The sequence below is a fragment of the Meriones unguiculatus genome, chromosome 12, assembly GCF_030254825.1.
Source record: "Meriones unguiculatus strain TT.TT164.6M chromosome 12, Bangor_MerUng_6.1, whole genome shotgun sequence".
In the NCBI taxonomy this organism is placed as follows: Eukaryota; Metazoa; Chordata; class Mammalia; order Rodentia; family Muridae; genus Meriones; species Meriones unguiculatus.
In genome coordinates, this window is record NC_083360.1 from 86,094,744 (window position 1) to 86,107,050 (window position 12,307).

The following is a 12,307-nucleotide window of genomic DNA, read 5'->3' on the forward strand; positions in this document are numbered from 1 at the left end:
TTAGTCTCTAGGCAAAACTCGGCAGGGAAACAGTTCTGCAGCAGCTAAGGAAGTGAAACGGGCTCCCTTCTGGGTGGCTTTGGGTCCCTTTGCAGTGCCTCAACTGTCCTTGCTGCCTGGGCAGGTAGTCAGGGCACAGGCACCACACAATGTCGGCTCTCTAGTCGGACTGGAGTTCCACCTTGTTGGCTGAGGTCTTATGCCTAGTCCTGCCCGTCTTCCGGCCTCCATCCACGCTGTCCCTGAGCAGTCAGCCCTGGGCTGGTGTTCCCGTCCTAAGGAGTGCTGCTCTGGTAAGGGCACCATGTAGGTGGCTCCAGCCAATGAGAAGCGCTGTTCTAGCCAGCTCAGACGCCAGGCCTCAGCCTGGGCTTACTCCACCAGAACTAAGAAGGGACCCAAAGCAGGGTAAGGTCTCAAAGCTGATCGTCTTGGGGTACAGCCTTCCTCCAGCTGGCTTGGGGTCTGCTGCCCCTCCACCACAGGGGCTCCGGGCTGTGCCCCCAAAGTCAGTGGCTTTCTGTAGCATCTGCCTTGGGGGAACAGAGGACATCCAACTGATTGGACCACACTGGCCACCCAATCACTGACAACCATGCCATCTTCCCACCTTCGCTTATGCTGCCCCAAGACCCTCTCTTCTAACTTAAAACCTTACCTGCGCTCAGGATCCCTCCCGTCTGGGAGATCCTCCCGCCTCCTTGTTTGTTGGTAGCTGTGGGTGACAACCCGTGTCTCCTTCCTGGATGTGTCAGAACCACCGGGTGAATGTATTTCCAGTCCCGTCTGACATGCCTCACTCTGGGACCTGGGTGCCTTTACAAAGCCCAGTGGCGGCAGGAGTGAGCATTCTCCCCGGAATGGCCGCTTACCCCAGCAAGGAGCGATTCACCGGCAGCGCTCTTCCATTAAAAGGGTTGGATGCAAGGTCCCGGGGGACTGGGCATGTTTCCCCCCATCCTTCACACTGACTTCCACCTGGGACTCTGGTTGACTGGAGAGAGACAGGAGAGTGAGAGAAGGCTGCCTTGGAGCTCCCCCCCGCATCTGGGAGGTCCAGTGATAGGAAGGTGAGGCCGGTGGGGCTCCGCTGGTGCCCACCTTGGCCATTCTCCCCCAGTCTGGTATCTTTTAACCCTTGAGTCTCCTCCGTCCAGAATCTGATCCAGCCCTTAGCCTGCCCTTGGCTATCTGTGGCCGTGGGAATCGCTGTGGCAGAGGGGGCGGGTGAAGTTGGGATCCTGCACAGGGTTCCAGGAAAAAGAAGGACCTTTGGGAATCACGTTAGAGGCATGTGTCCTGCCTCTCAATGGTTATTTAGTTATTTGGGGTTTGGGGTGTGAAGTCCATGCCAATGTAGTTCCAGGTTGCCAGTCTTGACGGGAACCACCGAGATCAGGGACTAAATGGCCCTAAATGGGCATGGGAGCCTGAGCAGCACCCTGCTCATGGGGCTGCTGTGAAAGGGGTAGACTTCGAACAACCCAGTGCATGATGGGTGTTGCCCGCTTATTCCTAACTTACGGGTGTTTCCGTGAACCCTGTTTCTGCTGTCAGGGGTCATAGCACGGACAGCATGCTTTGCCTCCCCTGGGAAGTCCCTGACAGAGATGCTGACACAGCCGTTCAGACAGCTCCGAGCTGCTGCCTCTTGTTCCTCCTTCTCTCACGATCCTACAGCCCAGGACTCTCCACCCAACTCCCTAGAACACCCCCTGCTCTACGTCAGTTGGTCTCAGAGGGAGCAACTTCCCCGGCAGCTGGGAGAACACATTAGCGTCTTCAGCCTCCTTTGCCTGTCGTATCCAAAGTCCAAGCCTGCTTAGGTCCCTGTCTCAGCATCTCCGTGTCCCTCAGGGTCCCTGAGTAGGGCGGGCTGGGCCTCTTCTCATCTGGGGGCCCAGCGTCCATTGTTTTTGTTTTCTTGCTCCTTTCTTTTGTGACTCTCCCTGCCCCGGCAAGCTCTAGGCCATAGCAGGTGCCTGTGCCTACTCAAAGAGTAAAGGGTCATGGGAAAGCATTGCTGGTAGAGCCCGGGACAAGTCTCATGGCCAACATTTGAACTGAGTCCTGAGGGAGGCTAAGACTTATCTTTTGGGCTGGGGAGGTAGCTCACGCCTTTAATCCCAGCACTGGGGAGGCAGAGGCAGGCAGATCTCTGTGAGTTCCAGGACAGCCAGGGATGTTACACAGAGGAACCCTTTCTCCAAGAGTTCTGCCCTGGGGCTTTCTGTGGTCTGTGTGTGAGGCTGTGTGAGGCTCCACCTGGTTCCAGCTGCAGACCCCTCTTGTATGTGTTTATCTGTGGGGGGGGGATTCAATTCCATGTTCTCTGAAGGCGGGAGATTTCCCTTCAGAGGGCTGTGCTCTCCATCCCCCACCCCCTGAAGCAGACCTACAAGGGACCCTCCACTCTGCCCCGGGCAATCTCTGTTTTCTTGAACTGTGGGACTCAGGAAGGCAGAGAAGATGTGTGCCCCTGCTTTAGCCACAGAGACGCTGGGGCCTCTTCCTCCATCACACCCAAGCACTCGTCCTTCCTTGTTCTTCAGACTCCTCAGCATGGCCTGGGATTCACAGCCTGGGGTCTGAGCCTCGGTTTCCCCTTTCCCTCCCAGGCTCACTCTGAGGGCCTTTCCTGCCTGCTGGCTCTGTGGGTGCTCTGGTGTTCACCGCCACTAACTTTAATGAAGAGGAGGAGGAGGGTTTGGTGCTTTAGTCTTTCCTTGAAGAGGACCCTTGGGCCTCTGTTGAAAACTGACTTGCCTTTCCACAACTCTGCAGATCTCCCATCAAACCACAGAGGGCCCCTTCCCCTGGGCAGCAAGTCCCTCCTCAGCTCACACCTGCCACTGATTTTTCCCAGAGTGAAAGTGGCAGCAAGAGGACCCCCTGTCTGTGCCACGTGAGAACGATGGGCTGGCGGGCAGTGTCTGCCACAGCAGTCTCCTCACGTCGGGGCCGGCACCCAGGAGGCCGGCAGGGTGGGCGACACTCTCAGCCCTCCGCTGCCCCTCTCCTCAACCCTGAGTCCTCTCACTAATGCCCCTGGACCTAGAAATCCTCCTTTCCCACTTCATCCCGGTAAGGGCGCTCACTGTGCACACACCTTTCTGTTTAAATACATAGAACAACAGGAAAAAAAGAAACAAAACAAAACACACCCACAGTTTTCTGCTCCTTTAAGTTCTTGGAGGATACCTTCCTATTTCTTCCGTGAAAACAAATCCGCCTCCTGCTTGTTTTGGTTTTCATTCAACAAAATGTCATAAGAGTTTCCATCCTGCACCCGCCTCAGGGCTCTTGTTATATATACTCTTCCACGGGGGGCTACAGCCGAGCCCTTTCCCATCACAGACATCCCCAGGGGCAGCTTTGTGCCCAGGGTTCTAGAGTTACCTTGAGTTGTGTTATTTACAGCGTTCTCAGCCCCTGCCCTACCACAGACGCAGACTGTGTGCAAATTTACAAGGCAGGGCTCAGCAGATAGTGAGGGTGCGCGTGCGCGTGGGAGTGTGTGCGGCCCGTCGTGGCTCCGCTAGTGTGCCCTTGGGACACACTAGTACCTCACACATCCACAGACGGGAACACCGCAGAAACTGGGGGTGGCGAGCCTGACATCCGGACCCAGCCAGAGCCTCCAACTCTCCCTCTTTTCAAGTCCTCCTCTCCCCTCCAGTTCTCAAACCAGGCATCGTTCAAGGGAACTGAGGCCATGTGTTTGTGATTCAGTGAGGCTGAGCATGGCAGAGTGTTCTGTCAGCTCTGCCTCCTAGCACGAGTGTGTGTGTGTGTGTGTGTGTGTGTGTGTGTGTGTGCGTGTGTGTAAGCTTCCTGTGGGTCTGTAGCAAGTGAAGGCTACATCTGTATGCCCATGTATGTACTGCTCCCCTTCCTGTTTCTGGTAAGAGTTTTTAACAGGTATTTCTTAGAGTCAGGAAATCATGTTTGGTCAGAGACGTCTCCCGCCCATCGTCCCCCGCTTGCCGAGGCACTCCAGTTTGGCAGGCTTCTCCACACACCCACGTTCCGACTCCTTGGAGATGGGCCCCGGCCAAGCAGTCTTGAAGTCTGGTTTGCGAGCCAGTATTCAGAGCAGCTTCTCCGGGCTCCGAGGGACAGGCCACAGTCCGGAGGTGGCTGCAGCCTGTGTCAGACTTGGTATTGCCTCAACTTGTGGACTCAGCCCTGAAGCCGGGGGAGCCTTTCTGAGCACAGCCCTGCTGCTCCTTCAGTGGGAGCATTTCTTGGCCCTCTTGCCTCATCAAGAGGCAAGCTGAGACCCTTGCTGGTCAGAAGAGGAAACACAGCCCAACCAAGGTTAGGGTAGGCAGACAGACCTTCAGCCTAGGAATGGAGAGTCTCCACCGATTCCAGATGTGCCCTGTCTTGCAGTATCCACTTCTGCTTCCTGCTCACCTTCCCAGGATGCCCTGGGCAGCCACCTCTGGGAAGGCGGGTCTGGCTCCCTCGTGGGCTATGGATTACTATTGGTCTCTCTCGGGCACAGTGTTGACCCAGGGATCTGTGCTGTTCCACTGCAGGCCTTGTACCGACTAAACAAGGTTCCTGAGGACCACAGCCCCTCATTCATTTCTGGGACCCCAGGTACCCAGAGCAAGTACCCAGCATAGTTGGTGTGGTGACCTGGGCTGGGGAGGCAGGCAGTTTGGAAAGAGTTCCTGCCATCCTCTTGTGGAGGCTCACGGCCCAGGAGAGCCTCATTCAGGCAGCTCCATCCTGAGCTTTGGGACAGACATCGTCAGCCCCCCATGCACAGGGCCTTCCCTTCCCCCCGGGGGTGGTCTTTCTAAGCACAGCCTGGTCCTGGCCAGCCTGGCAGGTGTGTTTAGAAAGTTGCTGCTCAGGGTGGAGACTGTGCCCTCCCGTGCCTGGCCCGCTGGGCCATGTGAGGGAGACAGGTCCAGGGGAGCCCACCTGGGAGGCTGAGAGGCAGCCCAGGGCAGCTGGTCCATAGGAGAGCCTCCTGCCTGGAGGTAGATTTTATCCTGGCTCTGGCTTTGCTCATTAGGAAGTAGCGAATGGTGGCTGCTGACCCAGAGGGGTGGGAGCCCAGGCTCTGGGGGAGTTTCTGCACTTCCAAGAGAGTGCTGGGACCAGATGGCCCATATTTGAGTGAACTGGCATCAAGACGTCCTGCCTCTGCCTTGAGTCTTATACGGAATCGTCTGGGGGATAAGGGGTGTGGCAGAGCCATCTGGGAAGTGGAACCAGGCGCTAACGTGGCACTTGCTGTCAGAGACTGTGCCTGTCATCTGCTGGGGTGGGGGTGCTTTTAGAAAGACTGACAGGAGTCCCTCTCACGCTTGGCCCACGCACCTTCACACACACACACACACACACACACACACACACACACCTCCTCGCCTGTGGAGCAGACTGACTTCCCCTGGCCCGAGAACTCAGCTAATGCCAGAGCCAAGGAGTCAGGCTCATTCCTGTTCCTCAGGTCTTCGGCGGGCAGCAGGAGTCATGCTGGACACCTGAGTGCTCGCTACGGACCTCAGGGTGTCGTTTGCAGAGTCTCAGAGAGGTTTGCTGCAGGGCAGGATGGCTCTGATGGAGGTTACTGCTGGCACCGAGTGCAGTTACTGCACAGCCCCCTGTCAGCCCCAGGATTCCAGTCTGCCGTCCCCCACGCTCTGGGGCTCCTGTCCCAGAACTCCAGAAGATTCCCCTAAAGCCTTCATCCTGCCTGTCGACCCCAGCTGCTGTCTGAGGGCCACCACACCCTCCCTGTCCCTTCCCCAGTGGGCCTCAGCCTCAGGGCAGGTCTGTGGCAGCCTTGAGCCCTCGGACTAATGTCCCTGAGTCCCGGGTGACTCATCAGCCTACCGGTAAATAAACTGCCAACACCCCCTTCCCACGTGCCACTGCAGCCGCTGGGCTTCCCTCCCACCCTTCTCTGCGTCCCCACTGCCCAGCACGCGAAGCCAAGGGCAGCCCAGCACTGTCTGTGTTCAGTTTCATGGTGTCAGACTTGGCCCGTGCTCCCAGCTTGCTGGGGTCCTTCATCTAGCATGTCAGCTGTTCCCCTCCAGTTTGTGATCCTCTACAAATCGGATCCACATGCTGCCGGTGGCCTTGGCCAAGCCATTGATAAAATGACTAGGAAGGAGAGGCCGAAAGCAGAGCCCCGAAGACCCTGTCTACTGTCTGCAACTGTTGTTCAATTCCATCTGGTTGCTGACACCCCATCTCTTCCCCAAGTCCTAGAGCCTCAATGCCCAAAACACTCAGTGCCAGGGAACTCCCCTCAGCACTGGGGGAATAAAGTTAGCTCAGGGGACCAGTTCTTAGGGAACATATGCTCAAAATCACCAGAACTGAAACGGTCCTTACAATCTGGTCCAGTCTCTCTCTCTCTCTCTCTCTCTCTCTCTCTCTCTCTCTCTCTCACACACACACACACACACACACACACACACACACACACACACACAGGTTTAAAATCACATCAGCAAACTGACACTCAGGTCTAGGTAGGCCCTGGCTTCTGAGGACCTAGAAGCAAGCTAGACTAAGGCTTACTCTGAGAGGGATCTGGAAAGCCAGGTGTTCGCTACATGGTTTAGGCTGGCCTCAAACTCTCTGCCCTCCTGCCTTGGCCTTGAGCGCAACGTTTAGAGACCTAGCACATTTCCTCCCTCCTGGAGCCCAGGGGGACCAGGGTGGCTGGAGCAGGTGAGAAGAATGAGGAAGGTCAGCCCAGAGTGCTGTTCCGCTGTTCTCTGGGTCACCTGAGAACAAAGGCCCAGGCAGGGCACTCGCAGCCTAAGGTCAGGCTCTCTGCAGTGAAGTTCGTGGGTGAGGTGAGTGGGCAGGGGTTCATGGGAATCTCCTCCAACCCTGCCCAACATTGTGTTACTTGCTCAGTTATGTGGTGCACATTGGGGGATTCCCAATGCCGACCTGGGAGTTGTGGCAGCTAGGTGAGGCACATGGGCATTCCTCCCCTTCATCAGGAGCCTGGCAGTCAAGGCCGCCCTTCCCCCATCCCTGCAGATGGAAGCAGGCCGGGAGCCAGGGCCAACTCCCTACCATCTCTATAAGCTAATGTCTGTAATCACCGCAATCTCTTGATCCCCAGTCCCTGGGCACTCAGTAGTGAAGCAGATGGCTTGGGAGGGCTGTAGGCCTCTGGGTTCCCACCCTTGTACTGACCTTAGGCATTCCTGGGAGCCTAGGCATTCCTAGAAGCATTCCTGAGCCTGGAGGGGAATAGGCAACCCAGCTCTCGTCCCCACCCTAAGCCAGGAGGGATGGTTGCTGTCATCCCCATGGGACCTGCTCTTCTGTCTGTAAGCCTCGGTCTAGCACCCCATAGCTGGTCCCCTAGACTCTGCTTGCTTGCTTCCTCAGACGGCAAGCTCGCCACCACAAATCTACCCCGTACAGCTATGGCTAAGCCAGAACTCTGAGAGCTGAACTGAGAAGGGATTTCATAGGCTGGATCACATGACAGTTGTCATCCTCCCTAACCGGATCTTAGACCAGGACCAAGAAACCATGGGGAGAAGGGTCAGGAACCCTGTTCCAGTCTTCATTCTAGAAGTACTCTGAGGAGCTCCACCGTCCCCTCAGAGCTGGCCTGCCCGCCGTGAGAGCTTTGGCTTTATGCCTTTTTCCTCTCTTCGCTATTTTGTGTGTTCTCCATAGGTTCTTCTCCTAACTGTCTCCTAGCAATACCTTCCCAGGCTCAGCTCAGCTTCTCCTGGCTCAGCTGTCACCAACTGTCTCCTCACTCTGCTGGCCCGGCTCACTTCCGACTGTCTGCTATTCTCACTCTGCTCAGTCTCTTCTCTTCTGTAGCCCTGCTCATCCTTCCTTCTCCCTCCACCGTCTCCTCTCACCTTAATCTCCGACCCTACTCCAATGCTATTCCAGGCCTACTCAGTCTCTCTCAGCCTCTGCTGGCTTCTCTGTATCCTCTCCTGTGCCCACAAGTCCAAGAGCCAACTGACACTGAAGGGCATGGCGCCAACTGGGGATCCTTTAACGGGCTGGGCACACAAAATAAAACACACTACAGACAGCCACTAGCCTTTCGAGCACTAGAATTGCAGCTAGTGCATATATTGATTAATTTTAATTAAAATGCAAATTTTTTCACATTGATTGTGTATAGTAGCAAGTTTGGCATACTGAGTTAAAGTATTATTAAATAGATTTCATGTTTTCTTTTACTTTTTCTTCTTGTAGTCTGGACAGGCTTGGCCTTTTTGAACTTGTTTGCTTGTTTGTTTGTTTGTTTGTTTGTTTGAGACAGGGTTTCTCTGTGTAGCCTTGGCTGTCCTGGAATTTACTCTGTAGACCTGGAGGGGCTGGCCTCAAACTTAATAGAGATCCACCTGCCTCTGCCTCCCCGAGTGCTGGGATTAAAGGCTTATGCCACCTCCGCCCGGCTCTTTTAGAACTTTTTAAAATTAACCAAGGGGCAAGGATGCAGGCCTATAATTCCAGTACTTGGGAGGTTGAGGAAGGAGATTCCAAGGAGTTTGAGGCCAGCCTCTAAAAATAAATGAATAGCTACTAGCTAATCTAAATGCTGACGAGTGGCTTGGACATCAGGTTCCTCGGGTGCCGCGCTGACTTACAGGGCTGGTGAAGAGCGGAATGAGACAGACACGCAAGTCTGTGGGGAACTGAAAAGCTCCTGGCAAACAGCGGCTTCTGTGGCTGCCAGGCAGAGTGTCTGGCTGTGTCTTCTCCCACATAAATGTGCTCATTCTGGACATAAGAGAGAAAACAGAGGAATAGAAAAAGCAAAGTACCAATGGCCCTGCTCCCTCCACTTGGAAAACTGCCACTCCCCTTAGCCACACTCATGCAAGCGTCCCACAGCTTAACTCTTCCCCCAAGCCCCAATGCCCCCTAACTTGTCAGTTTAGCAGCGTGGGGGTCGAAATCCCTATGGGAGTCGACAGACCCTTTCGCAGGGGTCAGGTATCAAATACCCTACATATCAGATATTCCCGGTACAGGGTTGCATGGCCTCAGGTAGAACTGTCATCACATCCTTTCAGGCAGCGGTGGGTGCAGTCTGGGGTTGGGACACCCTGTCCTCAAACTGCGACTTTGCATTTTCTCCCGGCCTCCCACATCTAGGTTTCCGAGTTGGTATACCTCACTGGCTCCTCAGGAAATTTGCCCTTTGGAAATCTGGTTCTCACCGTGCCCCACCCCCACCCCACCCACAATCCTTCGAGCTGTCAATCTGGACTGCAAGTCAGAGAGGGGTCTATTTCCCAAGAGGCTTTGGGGTACCTTGTTGCTACATCACTTTTCCACTTCGCAATACATTAGGACTGCTTTTCCATTGATGGCTCTGTCCTTTATGGTGGCTGCCTAGCACAATGGTACACAGACATCTTTTTATCTGAGGTCCAAAATGTTGCTTCTGCCCGTTCCAGTGGCTTCAGTGGGGTGCATAGTTCACCCTGGGACCTCCCTTCCATCTCCACCTAGACTTGAGTCTTTCCTTCTGTCCTTTCTCACAGACATTGTTGGACACGGTGTCTGGGAAGCAGTGGCCTGCTCCCTCTCCTCTGCACCCCGGGGCGCCTCCCAGTCCCCCTTGACTCGCCATTCAAGGCCACTTGCGATCTGTTTTTTCTGTCCTGTCACCACACCTTACACAGCCCCCAAATGCTGACCTCGCTGAGCACCACCGTGTCCCCTACTTTACAGCCTGCTGTTACCGTCTGCCACCCACTCCTGCTGGCTCCCATCTCCACATCTTCCCCATCCTGGAGGAACTCCGCTGGGGTCTCCTCAGGAAGCTCTCCCTGAGATCTTAGCTAGAGCCCTCTCCCCTAACAGAAATTGCCCTTCCTTGTTGCCTTTCTCACTGTACAGATCTGCCCAGCTTCTCCCCTTGTATCCTCATGTTTTTGGCTGTCACCTTCCCTGCTTCCTGCCAGAGGAACTGCTTCCTGGGGTCAGGGACAGGATGCAGACACAAAATCAAACAAGCCTGGAGCTGGCCTGGGTTCTGGTCTAGCAGGACACTAATGTGGGTGAACAAGGGCACAGCCTCTCTCAGAGACTGGCTTCCCAATGGCCTGCAGCAGGTGGACTTGACTACGGCGTTCTGCTGAGGGAGGGCAGAGGTAATCTTTCCTGGATAATGGTCACAGCAGCCCCGTTCCCTCTGGCTGGCAATCCCATTACTGGCCTTTGGGATTAATGTCTGAGACCAACCCTAAGTCCAGCACTAGCATATGGCTTCCTGGCAGAGGAGAAGAGAGAGTGTGCACCCTTCCTTCTTTCCTCCTTCCTTCCCCCTCTTCCCTCCCTCCCTTCCACTACCTGCCTTGGAGCCTGCTCTGGACCTGTCCTGGACTGACTTAGGCACCTTGTTCAGACCCAGCATACCCCGCGCTGGCCGCTGCAGGGTAAAGGGCTGACATTAAGGAGAGCAAGAGGAATGGGGAGATTATCTGCTCTTGTTTACATGATTAAAACCAGACAAATACTTCCTTTATCTGAAAGAACGAAAGGGCTTGGGAGGAAAATCCTTTTGGCATGGAAACAAAGTGAGGCATTTCCTTAATTAATTGCTCGACTCCCCTCCCTCCCACCCCCAAAGCAGAGACACCTCAGTGCCGGCCAGGCCAGGCAAGGCAAGGGGGCGGTGTGGCTCAGGTACACTCTGGAAGAGATGCCTGTGTCCTCATGTGGGAGGGGGCTCTCATGGACCCCTAGACGGAAGAAAGACTTGCTTGTCAGAGGTCACATGGACAGTTGTCAGGCGAGGTCACTGTCTCTCCCTCACTCTTTGGTTCCTTCAGTGAGCCTGGGGTAGCCACCTGCTCACTGTCCACCGGTGCTGAGCACTGGGGACCCACAGAGAAGTCAGACATGTTCCTCTCACGTGCGCTCAATCCTGTGTCTGCATTAGGCGGGTAAACACAGAGTGACAACCAGGGTTGTGAGAGAGGAGGCTAAGGGCAGAGGGGAAGCCCCAGAACAGCCCCCTGACACTGGCAGTGTGAAAGAACTTCCCTGTAGAAGTGATGCAGGCTGGTCCTGTCTCATGAGGAGTCAGGCAAGCAAGGGGCAGGGGCGCTTCTGGGAGGAACCATGCAGAGGGGAACCAGTGTATGTGCTGACCCAGAGGTGTGCTGTATTGGGCTGGAGAGTCGGCTTTCAGAGAGAGAGAGAGAGGGCAGAGCAAGGGAGGTTAGGAGGCTCAGGGCTGGAGGACTGGGGGGGGGGGTTCTGTAGCACATGAGGGCAGAGGGCACAGTGGTGAGGGAGCCATGGTGAGCGCTTGATCTCGTGCCTCTCACAAGCCTGGCCCACCTTGCTCTTCAGCTTGATGTCCGGCCTTGCCTCCCTGGATGCCAAGACCTCCAGCCGCTTGGGCATCCTCACTGTGGCGTACTACCTGTGGACCACCTTCCTGGCCGTGGTTGTGGGCATCATCATGGTCTCCATCATCCACCCTGGTGGTGCAGCGCAGAAGGAGACGACCGAACAGAGCGGGAAGCCAGTCATGAGCTCAGCTGATGCCCTCCTGGACCTTGTCCGGTAACTCCCTGTCCATATCCTTTTGGAATCCCCAGGCCCAGTACAGTCCCCTGTGTGGCCTCCAGAGGGTACACACAACGTGGAGGCTCACGTCAGCTCTAAGTTGGTGTAGCAAGTCTCTGTGCCCCAGCCCCTGGGTTGCCTACTGGGATCTGCTCTGCCATCTCCCTGCGGCTGGGGGCAGGTGAGGGAAGAGCGGGCTGAGGAAGGCTGGGAGCTGACTGGTCTCACAGCTGCTGTGGCCACCCAGCCTGCAAGGCAGGAGGCTGGTAGTTATGAGCCCGTCCTTTGCTCTGTTGGTCCCTTTAGATGAGAAAACAAGACTCAAACAGGAGGTGCGCCTTTCCCAGTTTATCCAGCAGGGAGGCAAGGTGCCAGGATTCCGACCAGGCTGCCTGGCACCCGGGACAGCGCTTTTGTGGATCACTACTTTAGCCAGCTCTATGGACCTGAGCCCTGCTCAGACTCTGCCATGGAGCAGAGGCTCCCACAGGCCCATCGATTGCCCTCCTGACCCTCCAGTGCCAGCTCTGGGCCCAGGCCTGGATCAGGATATCCCACGTATCCTGTTCTAGAGGAGTCACTCTATCGGGGGTGAAAGACCATGGCACATGAGTCCACTTCTCAGAGCCACAGTAAATGATTTGATTTATTTCAGCAGTGGTGGTAACCCAGCCCGGGATCCTGTGTATGCTGGGTAAATGCTCTGCCGTCGAGCACGGCTCCAGCCCAGAGCGTAACTCTCAAACAC

At 55.6% G+C, this 12,307-nt stretch overlaps 1 protein-coding gene across 1 annotated transcript in view; it reads left to right on the top strand.

Moving 5' to 3' along the window:
• The window catches only part of Slc1a7 (solute carrier family 1 member 7), a 36,945-nt gene that overhangs the window by 8,415 nt on the left and 16,223 nt on the right, over positions 1-12,307 (top strand). The window contains exon 3 of the mRNA XM_021661294.2: positions 11,341-11,556. Coding sequence (XP_021516969.1) covers positions 11,341-11,556 — 216 coding nt within the window. The remainder of the gene's footprint in view (positions 1-11,340; positions 11,557-12,307) is intronic.